We start from the raw sequence: 21,913 nt of genomic DNA on the forward strand, positions 1-21,913 counted from the left end.
GCTTTAATACATGTAAAAGATCCTACCCTCTTTCTTGCCAAAGAACCTTCATGATTTAATTAATGCTTTTATTTTGTGTAAAATTACACATTTTGCTGGGTTTGCTTTCAAACCACTTCCATCTTAATGCTAGAATCATAACCAGACTGTTGGTCATCTGGTGGTGTAGAGCAATGACTGAGTGTTTCAGCCTGATCCAGAGCCATTGCAAACGGCTCTGTTTCTCAGTTTCTCTTCATTTTCCCATTGGGAGTATGGCTTCACTTTCCTCTTCTGCAGAAGGACACGTTTCCTCTCAAACCCCAAAGGTAGTCTGGAATATCTTTAAATGGCAGTGGAGGATGACAAACAAAATGTCTGGGAGTCACGGGCTAAATGACCCAACGCAGTGAGAAGGACAATGACACAGACTTCACACATAAGTGAAAATAACGGCAGTGGCTGTTTTCAAAGGCCTTTCTCTGCCTTGACAAGCTGCCAAAACCAAAACTTCCTTTGGCAGCTCTGCTGAACAAGGGAGAAAATCACACCGACGTGCCGGACGGACAGCACGGCTCGTCCTAAAACCACGACTGGTACAGGCTCGTCCTAAAAGTTAACGGTCAGCCAAGTTCCCATGAGTCCTCATGTTTTTTTGACCTAACTCACAAAATGTTCTACTTCTGATAGCCACAACACACCAGTGTCACCGGCACAGCTTGCTTTACACCCCCAGCCCAGCCCACCTTTGAACTTATTTGACATATTCAGAGTTTCACTTCCTCTCTCTTCCTGTTTCCTGCAGTAACGGCAAAGCGTGCGTGTGGTTAACTAAATTTACAGTGGACCTCAATGCCTTAGTATAGAAGGGCACACACTTCTGTAGTGGGGAAAGGAAATGCAGTATATTTTTAATGAGCTCACTGCCGGCTCTTCTGATTGGACACAACCACTGCCGTTCAGCTTCAGCGGTTGAATGTTAGCATTGGCGATGAGAAGATTGTCGTTTCTTCAGTCATGCAAGCTACTCTATAGGCTGGCTCCTCATACCCCTGATCTGGCCCTCGGCTGAGAACCTACTGAGGTGGCCATACAGGACAGGGGAAGTACAGTGAGGATGAAAACAGTCCACCTGACAAAGGCCCAGAGTGTGGAGGGTGTAAATGCAGAGTAGCTTCTTTCACCTGTGAGACAGCTTCATTTTTCTGTGGCACACTGCATTGGTTAAAAGTCTATATGGAGGGAAAAAAAGGAGTCTTCATTTTTAATTTAAACAATAGACCTGTATCACAAGGGACACGTCCAAACACCAATGTACTGCTAGGAATTTATTTTCAAAAATGAAAATGAAAATGGCACTGTTTTACTCATTTTCCTACAACGTCATCCGACTTTGAATTTTCTCTGTTCTTACACCGCCAGTGAGTCAGCATCAGAAAACATTTCGAAAAGTAGCCTTATCAAAAAAAAAGTCTGTGCTGGTTAGCGGTATTTGTTTAGCGCTGCAGGTACAAAGTCCCCTTCTTAATATCCTGTGAGGGGAACAGCTCTGTGCTGGGTGTGGCCTGCAGTCAACGCTGAGAGCTCTCTTAAACCCAGAGACCACAGGCCACACATGAAAGCACCACAGTCATCTTCAACAGCCTAACACCACTCACCAGTATGTCACTGATCCGAGCACTGAGACTAACTAAAAATACTACCCACCACTACAACACCGTGGGCTGGTTTCCGGACAAAGACTAAGCCTTCTCTGGGAAACTGGGCCAGTTTACAGTGTTTATTTATTTATTTTGCGATCATTATTAAGCCAAGAAATAAGCACTATAGTTTCCCCCTCTACATCATCACCCCTGTGACTGACAGAGACTCACATTCGTTTTCTGCTTCTCCTAATACCATGGCGATGGTAAACCCCTCCCCTGTCCCGTAAAAGGCTGATTAGTAGCCAGAGGTATAATCCTAATCCCTTACGGGGAGATTCCTGGAACAGGTCTTTAGTTCAGAACAGAGGGGGGGGGGCAGTCATCAGCAGGGCTGTGAGGAGCTTTCCACAGGCAGGGAAAGCCATGGCAGTCCTCTGTCAAGACACGACAGCGGTCTGTCAGGACATATGGCATTGCGCTGTCAGGACATGGCAGTGGCAGTGGTCTGTCAGGATATGGCAGCACTCTGCCAGGGAGTGACAGTGCTCTGTCAGGACATGGTAGGGTACCCAAACCTTGGTTAACACGTGATGGCACAATGGATGTGGAAACAATGGCATGCTTTAGCTATCTGCTGCATTAATGCAAATAAAAACTGACAAAATTATTTGCGGCTACAAAAATAACTACTTCAGCATTAGACTATCGAGTTCAGGAAATGGAAGAAGTACAGAGTACTTCAGTTAAGCAAATAGGCCTATATTCAACTTCACCATCAAGCCTGTCTTTAGACTAACCTAGCCGAAAATGAACCAAATCTGACACAACAATCAAGTCAACAACAGAAGATCAGCTTTCAAAGAGCCGGCATGGAAGAGTACAGGCTGTTTTCAAGCGCAGTTTAACCAAGATTAACGATTAACTTCAATCTTAAACCTATTCAAAAGGAGGAAAAAAAAACATCCACACTGGCATACGTCTAATTCAACGTCTAATGAGAATCGGCACAGTTTGCACCCGGCCCTGTGGTGTGACAGCAGAGGAATGGCGAAAAGCGTGCGGTCGGAGCGTGGAACTGAGAGCGGGGAGGAAGGCGCTTCCTCTTACCGCAGGTGCGCCTGCAGACCGTGGTGCTCTGCGCTGCGACAGGCAGGAAGCGCATCACGCGCAGCAACCAGGAAGAAAGGGCGCGCAACGAGCCGGCTGAAACAAGGCCCGTAAATCAAAGCAGCAAACGTTCAAATCTGCTTACGTGCTGTAAGACTGAGGGATCAACAACAAAGCACAGCTACTCGCTCTGAGCACCCGTTCGCGCTCATTTAGGCACTTTCGCTGGCGGGATTCATAATTTCAGTTCCACCCCTTCCACCCACAATAAAAACACCATTTAGCAGCAGACTGCCTGGCTTTGAAGTATCTACTTCTCCCTGGCCTACAAAGAGCAAAGGACTGTGGGAATTTCACTAAAAGGGTATAAGTAGTGGGACACGGATGCAGGAGCAGCCATATATATCGTTGAACGAGAAGTCAGGCCAGGAGCCCTGACCCTGGCACCGATCCCCTGCTAATCAGTTGAACCTAATATGCTTAAACCGTGCACTGTGTCAGAACAACTGTCAATCAAACCACACAGGTAAACTCCACTGCGCTACTCACTGCTTGGCTTCCTCTAGGTGACACAGGTAAACTCCACGGCGCTACTCACTGCTTGTCTCCCTCCAGGTGACACAGGTAAACTCCACTGCGCTACTCACTGCTTGTCTCCCTCCAGGTGACACAGGTAAACTCCACTGCGCTACTCGCTGCTTGGCTTCCTCTATAGGTGACACAGGTGAACTCCACTGCGCTACTCACTGTTTGGCTTCCTCTAGGTGACACAGGTAAACTCCACTGCGCTACTCACTGCTTGGCGTCCTCTATAGGTGACACAGGTAAACTCCACTGCGCTACTCACTGCTTGGGTCCCTCCAGGTGACACAGTTAAACTCCACTGCGCTACTCGCTGCTTGGCTTCCTCTATAGGTGACACAGGTAAACTCCACTGCACTACTCACTGTTTGGCCTCCTCTAGGTGACACAGGTAAACTCCACTGTGCTATTCACTGCTTGGCTTCCTCTATAGGTGACACAGGTAAACTCCACTGCGCTACTCACTGCTTGGCTTCCTCCAGGTGACACAGGTAAACTCCACTGCGCTATTCACTGCTTGGCTTCCTCTATAGGTGACACAGGTAAACTCCACTGCGCTACTCACTGCTTGGCCTCCTCCAGATGACACAGGTACTCGTAAGCGATGTTCTGCCGTCGCCTCTCGTCCATCTCCTCAGCAGAGAGCCGCTCGTCGTCCACAATGGCTGCAAAACAAACGCGAGACACGGGGAAGATCAGTCCCTGGGAAAATAAATACGAGTTCATCACGGCTCTCTCGGCAGGCCAGCTCATCTCTGAGGTGACGTCCGAACGCCGTTTACTTTTCTCCTTCCTCAGAGAAACTGCAGCCGGAATGAAGACACCTCACAGTACACAACATCATGCCTGCTGTAGGCCCTGTAGGCAGCTTATAAAACAATTCACAGTTACATCAATGGCGTTGCAGGGTTTGCTAAGGTGAAACATGACAAGGAGATGACGTGAAGGGAAACTAAAACATGCTAATGGGGTCCAAAATGAAATGAATTACTAACAAAGAGGAATTCTCACTTCATTAGAGACAGACTTAATGGAAATGAATAGTTTGTTGGCGCTGATTAAGACGAACTGGAATTAGGGCTAATTTATCCTATTGGCAGGATGTCGGCCAACAGTGAAGAAACCGGGGGGGAAGGAGAGGAGCAGTGACAGCTTTGGTCCTTTTGCCTGCCAGGTGGTTTTTTTTTGGGGGGGGGGATTAGGAGCTGGATTTCTGGATTTCTCCACAGCACTGCCCTTTCCCCAGCTGCTAATGACATACTCCCCCTGCCCCCCCTCCCCCCCTCAGTCTCATAAATCCCACAGAATGGCTTTATTTCTGGCTGAACGCTGCCTTGGCTGCGCTGGAGAATGCGCTTTTAAAGCGGTCTCATGACAAGATAAAGTGCCGCGCGGTTATTGCTGTCAGCTGAGCGGCCTGCTCCAGCTCGGGGCTCAGGTAAGGTGAGAGACTGAGGCCTTTAACCACTCCCCCGGAACCCTTAACCACTCCCCTGAGCCTCTGACCACTCCCCCTGAACCCTTAACCACTCCCCCTATGTCTTTAACCACTCCCCCTGAGCCTTCAACCACTCCCTCCAGGCTCACAGCAGCATTTATGTGCATGCAATACACACACAGATGTCATATACCCAAGCCAACATACACATCCACACATTACACTCTAACACACATACACTTACTCACTCACTCACTACTCACACACGCACTCACTTTCTCTCGCTCTCTCACACACACATACACACATACACACACACACTCCCCAAGTCAGCAGATTCTTTATGTTTGGCAGAGGAATACCCAGGAATCAGGGTGAAGCAGAAAATAACATCACTGATCTGCAGAGAGGTTCTTCCCTCACTTGGGATGAAACAGACCTAATAAAAACCGAATGCACTAACTGTACACGTAACGTTATCACTGCTTACTACTCTGCTACACAGACACACACACAATAAACAGGCTAAACACTGCAATAATCTTTATTTTTGCCTGTAGGCCCAAGTTCTGACCTGACCAAGGACCAACGAGAAGTGGACACTATGCATAAAGAAGTGTGTCAATTGCCCATAAAAAAGAAAAAAAGAAAAAAAACACACACGTGTGCATTTCCAGTATGATGAGAGAACCAGCCAATCTGTCTGGCCCAACCCACCCACAGACCCACAGACTATGAGATTATCCCCCGTGAGACACATTCCTGTGGTCTATTTGGACATGCTCAACAACCCCCTAGTGACCTTCTTCCCTCCATAGGTAATGACTACAGCACCGTCAGGCCAGAGACTGCACTGGAACTCACCCCAGACGCGACTGTGAATGGGATTTATAATGTGATGTCATTGTTTTTTCTTTCTGTTAAACAAATGCCTAGTGATCTACACTATTCCCCTGAAGATTGCTCAGAAGAGAAGTATGGCTTCAATACGGCAAGACAAATCTTTGGCAGACAATTGCGCTAAAATTAAGATAAATTTTCCATACTAAAAGATGAAGAGACCCAAATTTGTTTGCTCGGAATTCATGTGACTGTGGATGCAGCAAGCAAAGGGCTTTATTTGTATTTATTAAATCTGTAAGTGGCCCAAATGTAAATCTAACATTATAATAGGTATTAGTATTAAATAAGCCCGAAATTCATGGACTCATTAATACATTACATGATGTGGTCAAACCCAAAAGTTGTTGGAGGAGGACCCAAATATAAAGAGTTGTTTGTTCTTTTATGTTTTTATTTGCATGGTAATATGTACTAGGATAAAAATGATTTGATATTTAAACACAGCATGGTTCCCAAGAATGGGTTCAAATAAAGAAATCATAAAACCACTGTTCTTCTAAGCATTGCCTGAAAGTTCTTTCAGTGCTAAATGATGCAAAAAAAGGCTTTTGTCAAACAGCTTAGTGTGTACTTCAGGGTAACGCAAGACAACCACGCTATCTGTAATTCTACAATTATTCATCCTCTCTTCTTCATGAATATTAATGAGAAGGCCTAAAATATTTCTCTCCTTTACTCGGTGACTATTTTGCAATGGCCAATCCAAGTAATTGTTGAGTGACCAGTAACCACACAGTGGAATTCTCAAATAATAAAATATGTGGTTAGTCATTTGTACAACTGTGTTGCAAAAAGAATTTTATTCATTAAAAGTAATTGCTGTGGTCTGAGGATAAGCAGGCTGGCTGAAAGCTGGTACGCTGGCTCTGAATCAGGCACCGACAGGCCTGTCAGTCCCACCACTCGCCACGCACTTCAGCCCTGAGCGCACATCTTGACCCAGATACGGCAGGTTGCTAGGCTACCCTGTGGCAGAAGATCGCGGCGTAATCTGAAATGGCCAGGAGCAGCGGGGTCAGCGGCGCGTTCGAGTGACCCGTGGACGCATCGGGCCGGCAGCAGCCAGGACAGCTGACCCCCTAATCAACGTGAGGCGATGTAGCCTACTTCACCGCTTCCTACAAGAAGTTCTTTCGCGCAAGCCAGCTAGCCTGCTCCACAGAGACAATAGGCAGCTGACCTCATGTACGAACTTAATATCCTCAAAAAAAGGTGAAGCTTGTGCTGGCTACTCAAAACCAATAAAAATAATGCTGCATTTGACACGCTGCCCAATGCGTCTCACTCCCCACACACTCTCATGCAAGTCTCTGCTGAACAGATCAGGACTTTACCAGCACTCCTTTGGTAAAGCAAACTCTACTCTGAAATGTGCAGCAACTAGTGAAGAAAAATGACAAAGACCCAAGTTTAGACAGGATTACACACACCACACAGAGGAGTGGACCTCTAAGAAAGCAAGGTGTTCTGGGATACATTCAGCTGTTGAGGAACGTGAGGAAAGGGGGCTGTACCAGACAGAAAGAAACCGTGTCACTCTTCCCACTCTGTACTGTACAGCAACACCAGGCTAATCGCTAAAGCAGTGTTTGGGCATGTCTCTCCAAAACCCATACTGCACACTTTTCCCAACAACTTTACAGATAATAAATCTGAATACTGCATGCCCCCCCCCCCCCCACCCCCCTTTTGAAAATAACTCCAAATCTTGAAGGGAATGCGTGGGCCACCCTTGGAATACAGAGACCAGGGCAACACCTATTAACACAAACAGATTCCAGCCCCAGATGGGAAAAGACTGCCAGAGTATCTGGACTGGGCTCACCCTCTGCCTAAGCCTGAATGAGCAAATTGTTTTCCTATCTTCATTGACTCAGTAATAATTAAGCCTGCTGACACACACCCCCGTGCAGGGGAGGTTCTCTCCGCCAGGATCACAATATTGCCCAGCGTGGCAAAATTTCCTCCCTGCCAAACAAGCTCGGATTTCCTAACGACTCTCTTTGGGGATTAATGGAACACGCCTTTGTTCGGTCGTATCAAACACATCGACACGAGTCCAGCCACCTCCTCTTTACAAAAGGACACAATATTTGTATGCATAAGAAAATGTTGCCATCACCGTCAAATCAGAGTTAATTACACTTTTGGCTCTTTTGACACTTTCTACACTTTTGACTTGCACCAGGCGCGGGTAACAGTCAGATTCCTGTTAGTACTCAGGCAAGTACAGAAGGCAATCACAAGACCTGTACACCAAAATGTGACAACTGAACTTCTGCAACACCTGCCAGAAACTGTTACATTTAATTCAGGAGTTAAAATGGTCCTTTGTACTTTATCAACTGTAGTAAGTTTAATTTGCTTGACCAAACATTAAACAGCCTCTGATAACTCTGTATTGCACAATACTGAAGTCTTCACCCTAGCACTTCTCTATTCAAGAACCAGCCCCAACTTACACCGTCTAACTTAATCCCTTTTTTCCTTCAGCTTTCAAATGCAAATCATATTGGATTATGTGGCTTTGTCAATGACAAGATCACTGCATTCTCAATAAGCTATAAAAACCCAAATGACTGCAGCCTGTTCGTTTGACAGTGTTATTCCATTTAAGTTCTTGACAGAGCAGAAATATCCTTGAACAAAGTCACGCTCCGCCCACTAGATCTTGAGCTTTTTTTTAATAATAAAAAAACAGCCCTGTCAGCCTTTCCTCCTTATTGATGTATTGCCTGCTCCGCTCTCCAGCAAAACCTCTCCTCACTTAAGAATGACTAACCCGATGAACCGAAGACGACCCCAGCGGTTGGTAAACTGTGATTTTTTCCCTAACTGCTTCCCTCTCGTTCTCAGGGCCATTAGGCTGTTCGTTAAGAGCGTGCTGACTCAGCGCGGCGAGGGGCAGGGCGCCCGCGAGAGCCAGAGACGGGGTCCTTGAGCTGGAGGCATCTGTCCGAGCGAAGGCCGTTCCGCCAGCCGCACGTCTGCGGAGGACGCCGCACGCGCTGTGAACCGCACGCTCGAGAGCAGCCACACCGCTCCTAACACACCTGCACAGCTTCTAACACACCTGCACAGATCCTAACACACCTGAGCAGCTCCTAACACACCTGCATAGATCCTAACACACCTGCGCAGCTCCTAACACACCTGCATAGATCCTAACACACCTGCGCAGCTCCTAACACATCTGCGCAGCTTCTAACATACCTGCACAGATCCTAACACACCTGGACAGCTCCTAACACACCTGCGCAGATCCTAACACACTTGCGCAGCTCCTAACACATCTGCGCAGCTACGTTTCCTCCAGCCGCTAACTTAATGTCCCAGATAGCTAACTCTTCAGTGCCTTCATCTATCAGTACACTGAACGTGTGGTTTATTTAGAACCAAATAAACATCTAAAATGACCACGTTGCTCCCTGCTTAATTTCACGCATAAGGGGCCTGGGTTGGGCAACGTGCACTGAAAAATAGTTCAGTGATAATTCAAGACCAAGAGGGTAACGATCTCTACAAATAGTATGTATAAAGTTTAATCTACTACAGTTTACCCAGCCTAAACACCATAAAAGAAGTTTATATTTAATGTCAAACAGGGCATTAAACATGAGGAAGGAAGGATCTTTGCTGTGTGCTCCCTCACCACCAGCATAAAAGCAGATCAGTCAAGCATGGTGGGAAAACACTGAGTCAAGCACATTACCACTCGAGCCGAGAGCTTCATAATATGCATAACGTGTCATCATCAACAGCACAACCACGTTAGGCTAATTAATAGAACGGCGCTTTGCATAAAATTAATCTAAACGGTACGTTGATTATAAGCAACACCATCCACTCCCAACAGTGCCTCATGCACTCCATTCTAACTGTGCTTGTGAACAGCACTCCACAGGTTTTTATCTGCATTGAGTAGACGAGGCTGGCACAGGGTGCTACAGTAAACAGCCTAGCATTGAAGAGTGGCAGGCTACAGCCAGACCTGCTGATGGACAGAAAACCCCCAAGGGCTACAGTAAATAACAGATGCTTTTCACAGCCCTGAGTTATGTAAAACAAAGGCCAGAAGAATTACATGAAAGAAAAAAGACTGGAGAATCTTTTAAATCAACAGTTTTAATGGTTTCTGTACTGTTTTGCGAATGTTGTGTGGCAGAGTGATCCATCTCCATTGTAAAGCACCATGAGTAAATCAGCTATAATGAGTAACTTGAGCCTACGTATGAAAACACACAGACCCAAAAAGACAGGACAGAGCATATGCCATTGCACTGCACTAAATAATGCCCTTTACCCCTTTGTCTATTGAAATTTTGGGCTTCATGCGACGTGAAGTCATACAGGCCCCAGTACCTTGACAAACAGAACCTTTACCCTTTTCCATTTGATCTCACAAAGTTGGTTAAGGTTAATATTATACTAGTAAACAACAATCAATGACATACAAACATATTGAGACATTTTTGACCCCATCCACTACCAAAGTAGCTTTAGGGATTTTTGTCTCTTGCAAAACAGATAATCAAAAATAAGTATATGCTAAAAACTAAAGGGAAAAAAAGACTGATCTTGAAACACTCAAATATATATATATACCAGCTATGTAGGTAAATAGGTTTTGGCAGTTGCTATATATATATTTGGCAACTGACAAAACCTATTTATGTGATAGAGCATCAAACTGATCTGACAGCAACAGATGAGAACGTCATCTTGTCAGATTAGTATGAATCTGCTTTGCAGAAACGTGTGCCGTGCCATAAAACCTGTATTCCTCGTTGATCAGAAAGGTGAAAGTTTTACAAGAGCAATAGAAGCGTTAATACTTAACTAGAAGAAACTTTTTTCGATGAAAATAAATACCGCTATACTGTCCACACCCACTTGAAGAGGCTCAATTTTAAATGTGGAAAAACACAGACTCTTGAGCGGATTAACCAACCCAAAATCCAACCATCATTTTTAACCAAAAATCACTGGATTAGTAATCAGATTAACGCACGTCGTGACGCAGTGCACAACATTATCAAGACAACTCCGACTAGTTAGCCATATGGGCTGCTTGTGGTGCCTGACAAATAGAAAATACAACACTATAAACACACATGTATGACAGGTCTTTAAATTGTAGTGCAGTGAACAGGTGTTTAAGGTAGGACCCAGTTCGCTAATGAAATCAGTGGGTCACCTGCGAAGGTTTTCAGTTATTTTCACTAAATATTGCGAGCTCTTTCGGCTGGCCAATGACCCCACAAAACCAACCACCTGTAGCTCGTCGGTTAAAAAATAATGCATGCGTAATAAATGGCAAACTAATCTTGTGTCCGTTGTCTTGCTAGGCGCTAGGCGAATGTTAACAGTAACATCACCTAAATATGCGTGCCAGTTATATCCAGAGAATGAGCTAGGTTTCTTGCTATACAGACATATATTACATAGAAAAGTTTCATTTGGTAAGGCACTGACTCAAGAAAGGAACTGTGCTGTAATTAATAAGTAACACTTAAATTACTTACATCCATAACGTGGCCTGAGTGCGCTCGTGTTTTCTTCATAGTACATCCTGCTTCAGTCCCCCAGTTTCGCGCACTTGAAGTTTCAGATCAGCCAGCTAACTATCTTATGTTAGCTTGCTCTTTCAATATGCCGCGACCTATGCTGGAACCGGTGGCACGATTTAAGTTTGTAGCAACCTAACTTTTTAAACTGTCCCTCTGTAATAAGTTTAGCCTTGTGGTCTCTTGTTTTCTAAATTATTACCCGACTCCGCTACGCCACTTTTCGCTTCTACCAGTCGCAATTCCTTACTCCCATTGCATTGCATTCACCTTTGCCTCGCTCATTGACAGAGAGAATGGGCTACTCGCTTCCTCTCCCTGCCCCGTTAGCAATTACGCTAGACTGCACCTTGGTGTACGCAAGGAATCAGACCCTTATTGGACCGTTGCTCCACCTGGCGGCCTATCTACTTTCTATCTAAACAGTGCTGTCCAAGAGAGCTTCGTTTGGCATAATAAGAATTATGGCCCAAATTATCCTTTCTCAGAGTTTAGTAATCAATATAGTTGTGGCGTTTTGCTCTTTGAAGCACTAGAGGCAAGTAAGAATCTGAGAAAGTTGATGTATGTTGCTCTGTGGCAGAAAGCGGTGTATGTTTTTTCTTCAGTGCATTCTGCACGGATAGGTTTGCGTAGCACCTTGACTTTACAGGATTTACTGTAAGGACTTGTACGTTTAATATAAAATACCATTTTTATCCAGTCAAGCGATTCCTATAATTTTGGTTTTCCAGTTGTCTTACAGTAACTACTGTGACATTGTACTTTACATTTGAACTTGTTTGTATGCAATTCTGTCGTTTTTATTTTTTTAATAGATTATTTTTAGATTATTCACGAGTATTTCATTTATTATCACTAGGGTTCCCATGGACCTTGAAGACGTAGAAAATTGTACGTTTTATTGCAACTTAAAAATTACCAGTGGAAGATTTGGCAGCAGTGATCTTCCAAAAAATGAAATGTTCCCAAAAATCTTTAGCTGGATTTTCAGGTATTGGTTGCAACCGGAAGAAGCAGTCTAAGAAACGGTGTTCTCGTTGAATTTGTGGCTCCCTCGGCAGTCATTTCACCGTTAGAGGGTGCAAAGTTACTTCAGTCAATGTACCAGGCCAAGCTGTTTGTTTAGCACACAGTGTAACCACATTTCCTCAGATCAAAACAGCAGGAAGTGTATGCACTTATTGTGCAGAGCCACAATCAAATAAAGTATTTTGACAAACATGTAAACCAGGAAATTTAATTTAATTGATTATTTAATCATCAATTTCAATAAAAAGTAACTAAATAATACATTTAACAAATGTTTAATATAGTTAAAATAGATGTTATGTAGCTGGCTGATATACTCCATTGTAGTGTGTCTTCATTTTAATATTAATTTAGTCAATATATGCTGTTGCTATTTTTACCTTTCTCTGTAAACAAGCTCCTTACATTCGAATACAGATCTATGTGTTTTTTTTATGTATTTGTATAATTTCATGGCCTTGCTGTGTAATTCAGGAACCAAACAGTTACCTTTAGTGCTCTTATAAATATATTTCAGACAGTGCAGAATGCATGTCTCGTTCTCTGGTTACAAATACATACTAGGGAAAAAAACAAAGAAAGCACCATTTTTATTATAGAGAACATAACTTTATTTATTAGGCGTGGACCACAAATGCAGCCACCTTTGTTGACTTTGCATCTTTTGCCTTCCCTTTTTAAAATTTTAAGGATAGCTATTTGGCAAATACTTTTATACACACCTTCACATATTGTACAGGACATATTTCATACAAACAGTCTTCCCACACAGGCTGCATGCCCTTCACTATCATAGACACATCTGAGCACACACTTTGTTTTTGTTCATTTCAACAAAATGACCCAAAAAAAAAAAACCTGATACCTTACAAGAATGATACATTCACATTTTCCAAATCAACATTTTTGTTCTTCTTCCAGAAGAATACGAGAACACAAATTAGAACACAAATGAAAGAAAGTTCAACACACACATGCAAGTTTTGTTAGACTAGGATACGGAGTGACGTGGAGATAAAAAGGTAAGAAGCTTGCAGCACCTGGAGTTCCAAAAGCTGTCCCAAGCTCATGAACACTTCAGTAAATCAAATAATGAACATATCAGCCCCAGAAAACAACTACGGTATCAATATATACAGTATTTACATACATACACACAATTGCACACGCATTCTGCATACAAATGGAAAAAAAGAAAGAAAAAAGCAACATTCGGCAGATAAAAGCAAAGGGCAAATTAAAATGCTATGCACATCTATGGGTTAAGTTTTAGAACTAGTCTATAACCAAAATAACAGTACAGATGTAATCTTTCCAATTCATTAAACAGTATTTTTTAGACTTCATGGCACTACTGAAATGTAGCAGCAGAGAGCAACTTTGGTATAACTCTGGCCTAATCGCATGGCTTATTTGTCACTGGTAAGCAAGTTTTAATAGTTTTTTTTAATTATGATTTTAATTAACATATGGCTGTTGCAGATTTGCACACATTAAATCGAGCAACCGATAATTAACAACAATCAACATACTTTACAATGTCTGAAATATTAAAACTTCTTTTGTACTGTACCTTACTGGAAGCCTGGAAATGAATGGGGCCTTTAAATAAATCTCAATGTGTCACGTTGATGGCAGTTTTATGAATTACTATATATTATATTATTTTTAAATTGTCACAGAAACTACAGGCACACAAGAGGACAGAGACACTATGAATGTGTTGTACTGACAGGCAATGCACAGAGAGACAGTGACAGCAACACAACAGACAGGAGTGTAAAAACATGAAGGCAGAGGTCTTTATCTGTAGCCAGTAGCATCACTGATATGATTCGATTTTCAGTGTAAAATAAGTTATTTTTTAAATGTCCACTGTCCATCCAATGGGCTGTCATGCACAACCAATGGGAGGACGCTGTGGAAATTTTACATCTGAATTCATCAATGCAATTTATACTCATTCAGATCGCTGTAAGATGTCCTGTTTTTAAAACTGACGTGAAATAAAGTCAGGTAAAAACCACACTGATAAAATTAGTTTTAGCAACAATTTACACCACTCCAGCAACGCAATGATCCATTTTCATTTGCGATGAAAGGTTTTTATATTTTTAAATTGGCAACACAAACCATTAGGAATCCTTAGACTTTCAAAATCCCATTGGTTGATCTATTTATTTAATTTACATGTAAGAATCTATAAAGTTGCTCATTGTATTTAAATGCTGAAAAAAATCTGCATCAACATTGGCATTAATTTTTCCCCATAGCCACTGACGAGGGTCCATACATCACACACACATGGTTTGCGCATATATGTGTACTGTATGTAACAGTATATAACAGCATACTGCGGACTAGGGGTGATATCACTCCTGGAAGGAGAGGCACAACATTTTAAAAGGCCATTCAGAATTTTCAAAATGTACAGCATGGGCATATAGTCACTGCCACAAAAAAAAAACCCAAAGGCGTTCCAGCGTCTTCTCTGGAACAGCAAATAAAAATTTGACTTATAATAAAGCCCTTAATGTAGAGCTTGACTGTACAATAAAGGAACCAACATAAACAGCAGGAAATAAGTTTACTGCATAATCTTTTGTATCTTTTTTACATGTTGTAGACTCCAGCCCAACAAAGCAGAAAATGTAAACAGTTTTTTTTTTTTTAAATTGCCAATAATGAAATCTGCAACTTAATGCAGGTGTATATACTACACTGAATGTATGCTTTACGTGTAAAATGATAGTAGTTACAATTCTTTTTCTATGGCCTTTTTATTCTTGGATTAAAAACTGGTGCAAAAGGCTTAGAAATCCACAGCACAGAATCTATGGGGTCAAAGATGATCAGAAATCACAAAACGCCTGAAGGCACGGTTGCAGATGCATCGTCAAAATCACAAACTCACTCAATCACAAAAGCACTCCACCAGGCTGCAAATTAACTAATGCTCCTAATGAATGCTAATGTCCGTTTTTAACAACAAACACAGTAATTACATCTCCAGTGAAAAATCAGTGAGATTTTTTTGATATTTAAAAGGGAAAGTCAGGAACTTCAACACTGCCATTCTCTCTTCTGATACTTGAGCAGCCTTATATCATCATTGTCCTTTAAGCAGTAGTCATAGTGATGGTTGAGTTTTACAGTAGTACATCTTTGTACTTTGTACAATAGTACATCTTTATGATTCATAATTCCACTTCACTGAACAGCAGGCTATGCTGTCACATCTCTAAGGGGATGTGACTTCTCATTTACACTTGTTTTTCACACACATCCATCCTAATAGCAGCGCATGAATAATCACATCAGCAACCAAGCCATTATTCCACTTACAGTCCGTTTCTGAATAAAATAAAACCATTTAAAGCTTTTTGCCGAATGACCTGACCTTTAATTAACTGACCTCTCGCAAAGGTCATCTACTTAGTGTGTGCCCAGCACATCCAACCGACAGCTTTTCCTGGGGTTCATTTCCTATGTCTACTATAATTGTTCCAAGAAAATGATAATAATGTGGATCGGTAACTTATATGCAAATCTAAAATAAAAAAGAGAATTGCTATAGTTGTTCTTTAAATATTCTGTTGAGCCAGTTGGTGACATGTGTGAAATCATAAAAATAAGATAGAGAACATATCAACCCCATAGATCCATTGAGCTCTAAAATGTTATGACGAAGCCACAAAACATACACTGAAAAGTAAAGTTGTGATGGGTTTATGTAACTGATCATAGTAACTGTGGTGCGCCATCTTTGATTCACAGAGCAGAGAATATCTCTCTGGTCTATGCTGTGAAATACAGGAATATCTCTGTGGTCTAAGCTGTGAAATACAGGAATATCTCTGTGGTCTAAACTGTGAAATACAGGAATATCTCTGTGGTCTAAGCTGGGAAATACAGGAATATCTGTGGTCTAAGCTGTGAAATACAGGAATATCTCTGTGGCCTATGCTGGGAAATACAGGAATATCTCTGTAGTCTACGATGTGAAATACAAGAATATCTCTGTGGTCTAATATGCGAAATACAGGAATATATCTGTGGTCTAAACTATGAAATACAGGAACGGTCTCTGTGGTTTAAGCAGTGAAATACAGGGATATCTCTGTGATCTAAGCTGTGAAATACAGAAATATCTCTGTGGTTCTAAGCCTTCTGCACCGCTGCCACACCCGGGCGGGGCTGAAGCGAGGCGTTACATGAGGACGTTGGCCCTGGTGTCCGGTAGCCGTAGCCCCACCAGGCCCCCGCACACCAGCACGGAGGAGGCCAGGAGGATGGGGATGGCTTTGGTGATGCCCACCAGCGACCCGAAAATCATGTTCCCCAGCACGGCTGCCAGCTTGCAGAGGGCGTTGCAGAACCCAAACCCTGTGCATCTGCAACACAGTGTGGGGGGGGGGGGGGGTGTGATTAGTGGGGAGACTCTGGGTTACACACATCTCTTTGACTTCATTTCAATTCTGTTCCATCTCAGGGTTGCCATTCTGAGAGTTCTAAACAGGAAGAGCTATATGGGATTATTTGAAACGAAGACTTTCTTCAAGCGTGTGTCCATGTGTATGCACATGTGCGTGTATATTATGTAGACATAATACAAAATGGTCCTGTGTTTACTTAAATCTATCCCAGAGCTAGAAAGTGAACTTAAAGGACAGACACTAACCCAAAACACAAACGAAAGGTGGTGAGAAAGTTATCGCAATAACATGTAGGGGTCTTCATTGCTATTGTAACTTTTCCCATGACATACTGTGTTAGTGTCATAATTCCATTTTTGACAGCAGTATTACTCTGTTTTGCAGGTGCAGTATAATTTGCTTTGCAGGCACACTCTGTGTGTATTGTGCGGACAGCAGCAGCTACCTCCTGTCTGTAGGGTAGAGCTCCACAGTGACCACATCCAGGGAGTTCCAGGCGGAGATACTCAGGCCATTATACAGGCACAGCATGCCGATCATCATGGCCTCGCTGGTCCCGAACCACAGGAAGAAACAGCTGATCCCTGACAGGATCATGGACCCGCCTGCAGATAACAACAACAGCACAGTCCACAGATATTACATCTCTTAGTGAAAGTAATATCATATACTGACATCTACTACATTCATCAAACCTTGTCTTCCAGTCATAGCCAGAAGCAGTACAGCTCCAGCACATTATATACAGAATATACCCAGAAGCAAACACTCTTCTAGCTGATTGTAAAGAAACTATCAAATCCACGTGGATAACTGTATACTTTGATGACATTCCACATGCTGTGCTTTTGCAAACAAAGTTATAGAATGAAAAAAAGCATCTTCAAAGTCTGTATACTGCAGATAAATCCTTCTATCTGAAATTGGGGAGATTACCTAACATTGACAGGCGTCCTATTTTGTCCATGAGAAGTGCAGACACAATATTCCCCGGCAATACCGCCAACGTTCCCAGGAAGTTGACAAAATAGACCCAGTAGGCACTGTAGTCATCGTCGAACGTCATCTGGCAGCCGGTCTTGTTGTGGTGAAAGGTGCTGTTTATCACCTCTGAGTTCCTTAGCTTAGAGTCGTCAATATCTAGAGGGAAAGGAACACTGTTTAAAGGACATAGAGACCCTTCTTTAAAGGCCTGAGCAATCACTTTTTTTTCTTGTATTTGAAAGGTTCACTAAACCACAAAATGAAGATGTATATTTTATTATTGTGATTTTAAGTTTAAAAGTTAAAAAACAAGAGTTAGGTAAAACCAGACATTCTTCAAACAGAATACTGTGACATCTATGAGACAAAAACCCATTTCTATCGTTACAGGTTTCTTTTCTATTTTATTTACCACTGAACTAGAGAACAGAACCGGAGATTTCAGACAGAACGTCTGTCCCAGGAACTGTCATGGTATGCATAACCACAAGGGGGTGTGGTTTTCATTTTATGTTCCATAAAATGTGGTACCTTGTAACTGAGCTGTTGAACAACAAAGTGAATTTAATCAAGCCAGTCACAGAAAAGTGTAAGCCGTGAAGTGTCTGTTTGTTATCTGGTTCCTTTGTTATGAGCACCTGCTCCAGTAAAAACAACGTTCTGCAGGCTCAAGAAGCTAAATTCAATTCACACTGAAAAATATTTCTCTACAGCACTACATTCAACACATTCAACTAATGTAATGACAGAGACAGCAGAGACGTGTTCAGAACAGTCGTGAAATGGTCCACTACAGTGGTCTGACTTACCCGTGTTGTAGAAAAAAGCTTCGATGAATGTGCAGTTCTTGAAATAGGAACCCACAGACGTCACGTCATCAAAGTAGCAGTTCTGAAAGGTGGAGTCGATGAAGGTGACCGACTTGAACTTCATGCTGACGAACCTATAACAGAAGACATTTAATGCAGACAACTAAAACAAGACAAGTTTAGCTGCCGGCCATTTCTAAGTTAAATTAACCAATCACATTCAGCCCTGGAACTGACAAGGGACTGACTGTATAATTCAAATAGTGTTTTCATTTGTCTCATCTTGTAATAAATCCAGTGGTCAGTTTAATTGCATTCATAGCTCCAGTTAAACCGTTATGTTTATTTCACCATTAACATCTTACCATCAAAAGAAACCTTATAGAAGAACCAATGGTGCAGAAGATGAGAATGATACTATAACGAGCAGTTTATCTATCTAATTACACTTTGTGTTGCATACAGAATGCTAACAAGCTAGCAGGTCAAGCAGGACTGACAACAGATTCAATATTAGTCTTTTAACAATCTACAGCGAAGGTTCAAATTCAGATCTGTGAGCAGTGATAGAGTCAAAATGACACTGAACACCGTGTTTATTCACTTGCTAATTGAAGCATTTTAACACGCCACTGCAACCATGCAAGTCAAGGAAATGCTCTCTGTTACCTGCAGATCTTAATCACATTTTCATTTATACATCGTCATCTAAAAGTCATTTAGGGTTAATTTTATTAATTCAGCATATTAATATGACCGCATTTTTCTTCAAGGGAGGAAGTTTTGGTCTACACCTGATGCAGGTTATTCTGTTGGGCAATATTAACAGGGTGCACAGTAACGTTATTCATTGTTTCTTTTACAGGGCCCTGCCGCAACAGCATATTAATTCACGTTTCCTTTTCGCCTTGGCAGTAGCGAGCAAGAAAACCGGCAGCAGAGAGGGTTAGCCGGGGGAGATAAGGATTTTAATTTCCGGGCTCAGGCGCAGATAGAGGCGAGGGCATAAATTTCAGCCCAACCCCAACCTGTCATTGATGAACACCCCGTTGGTGTGGATCTGGTTCTCCAGGGTGAAGTTGAAGGTGAAGTCCTCGATTCGCTCGTTGGCGTGGGTCTTGACTTTGGAGGCGTACTCGTCCGCCTGCAGGTGCTTGATAACATCGGGGAACCAGACGGACAGGCCGTAGAACCTGCGGGACAAACGATGAGATACGGCGGGAAGGAAATGAAACATTCGGACCGGCAACAATAAAGGAAGCCATTTTTTCTTTTAGTCGGACGCCTTAGTGGCGTTCTTTAGGAGCCCTTTGACTTTTCAGCATTTTTGTACTTTTGAAAAAGAACAGCAACACTTCCCAACACCAAAGATCATATTATTCAAAGATCACAATTTATATTCGATTCAAGAATATAACCACTTTCTGCATGCCTGGAAATGTTCTATTTCCAGAGAGGAAATGCAGTGTTTTCCAAGGACAGGATCATGTAATGTACAGTTCTAATGGGCTAATCACATTTCCTGAAAGGCTACATTCTTGGTCCCCATAACATAGGCACTCAAACCTAAAATATATATTCTAGATATAATAAATATTTGTAGATACAGCTCAAATTCAACATTATCTGATGTAACATCAGGCAATTTCCAGCCAACCCACATAGTCATATGTTTTTACCAACACAATAATTGGAAGGGTCATCAGTATCGAGTTATAATTAGTGTCATTTACATTCTCCTCGTATTGATTTTAAAATATTATGCGGTGCGTGTCTACATCACACGCGGTTACCATGGTATCAGAATCATTAAGATCTGTCTGGTCTGGTGCATTTCTGTTAACAGGTAGCGTGGGCAGTTACTGAAATGCACGACAAATAAAACAACCGCATTTAACAGCGCTCAACTTTTTCTCCACACCGCATTAGCATATTCAGAGAGACGGTAAAACACGGAGTCACGACCAGACACCACTTGATCCTGATGAAAACAAGAGATACGGGGGTGTAGTAGGTCGGCCAGGTGGCATCATAGCAACAGGCTCCACTGCGGGGGTTCACAACATTCCGGATTTAAGTCACATGATATAAATCAAAAGAGACTACTGCATGCCAAGTCTTTCGTGACCATTCATTTACGGTTCCACGACATCATATCTGAGCACTATAATCTAACCACATGAGATGCTGTAAGATCAGGCTGCACCATTTCTGTATCCACCACGTCCATAAAAGGACGCACCTTCCTTCAACTCCTCCCTCTTGAACTGCACCGCGGCAAAGAATTATGCTTGAGGTGGCTTATATGGGCTGAGTGAGCACTAATCTGTGACATTAATGCATGATAAACATGGTACGACCTGCGCCTCTGTCTGCGTATCCTGGATACCAAACTTCATGACAGTGCATGCTCTAGATGCATCTCTTTAATACAGAGATTACCCCAGGATAAACTAAATCTGCTGTTGCTTTTTCCAGACAAAATATAAATACAAAATGCTAACATTACAAAAAATGGTGACAGATGAAGAGACAAAAATCATTTATAATCCCACGCATATCTACAATGGTCAGCGCGAGTGAAATCTTAACATAGAGTACATTGAGTAACATATGTTAAGATGATCAAGACACTGCATGAATGTGATTTCAAATAGCACTGCCTTGCAGTGACGTTTTTTTATGAAAGGGAGAAAAACACAGCCTGTACAAAATATTTCTTTAAATGGCTACTTATCTCAGGAAAGATAGATACATAATACTTTGGCTTCGTTTAATTGGACTAGATCGGTACAGTTCCAGCCTGCAAGCCTGAGAGGACAGTGGGAGGAGCCAGAAGGTGGGATGGGGAACACACTGCAGACAATCTTCCTGAAGCTGATTCGTCTACGTTTCCTGTCTCCGGGGAGACGCCGAGGAAGCTTCATTTACTCTGGGGTTCACAGGTCGAGCTGTGAAAGCTGTGTCACTTTTAAGAGCCCCCCAGTGGGCCTCGGACACGTGAGGCTAATGGACTCCACTCGACCAGCTGGGCTACACACACTGGGGACACACCCACTCTGACAGCAGGGAGGGTCAGCGAGGGTTTACAAAGACAGAGATGAAGCTCCAAATCTACTCTGTGATGCCGTCCTGCTCTCTGCTCTGTGGGGGCCCTCAGTTATTAATCACAGAATGACAAAGAGGACATGTCTTTAGAAGGTGTTATAAGGAACCTAACCTTGCTCAATTTTGCATATACACATACACACACACATGCACGTGCATGCGCACACACACACACACACACACAAACGCACACAGTCTTGCCAAATAATTCAACAATACAATATTGTCCCAAGCAAACCTTTAAATCAACTCACGAAGGGTTAAATCACCACAAGATTTCTGCTTGCAGTGGCCATATCTGTCCCCAGACTTATACCTAACT

General features: G+C 42.6%; 2 protein-coding genes across 4 annotated transcripts in view; both read right to left on the reverse strand.

Annotated features, from left to right (window-relative positions):
* iqgap2 (IQ motif containing GTPase activating protein 2) overlaps positions 1-11,559 on the reverse strand; it is a 62,766-nt gene extending 51,207 nt beyond the window's left edge. Inside the window, exons 1-2 of one of the 3 annotated variants that reach the window (XM_064296780.1) lie at positions 11,181-11,559; positions 3,880-3,979 (exon numbers count right to left, since the gene is read on the reverse strand). In XM_064296780.1, coding sequence (XP_064152850.1) covers positions 3,880-3,979; positions 11,181-11,226 — 146 coding nt within the window. In that variant the 5' untranslated portion in view covers positions 11,227-11,559. Of the gene's footprint in view, positions 1-3,281; positions 3,311-3,779; positions 3,817-3,879; positions 3,980-11,180 lie in introns of those variants that run through there. The other 2 variants (XM_064296781.1, XM_064296782.1) reach the window with 2 other exon arrangements.
* Positions 11,560-15,967: 4,408 nt separating this feature from the next.
* sv2ca (synaptic vesicle glycoprotein 2Ca) overlaps positions 15,968-21,913 on the reverse strand; it is a 45,703-nt gene continuing 39,757 nt past the window's right edge. The window contains exons 9-13 of the mRNA XM_064296785.1: positions 19,512-19,676; positions 18,484-18,617; positions 17,627-17,830; positions 17,136-17,295; positions 15,968-16,648 (exon numbers count right to left, since the gene is read on the reverse strand). Of these exons, the coding sequence (XP_064152855.1) occupies positions 16,465-16,648; positions 17,136-17,295; positions 17,627-17,830; positions 18,484-18,617; positions 19,512-19,676 (847 nt within the window). The 3' untranslated portion in view covers positions 15,968-16,464. The remainder of the gene's footprint in view (positions 16,649-17,135; positions 17,296-17,626; positions 17,831-18,483; positions 18,618-19,511; positions 19,677-21,913) is intronic.

The sequence above is a fragment of the Anguilla rostrata genome, chromosome 10 (assembly GCF_018555375.3).
Source record: "Anguilla rostrata isolate EN2019 chromosome 10, ASM1855537v3, whole genome shotgun sequence".
Taxonomy (NCBI): Eukaryota; Metazoa; Chordata; class Actinopteri; order Anguilliformes; family Anguillidae; genus Anguilla; species Anguilla rostrata.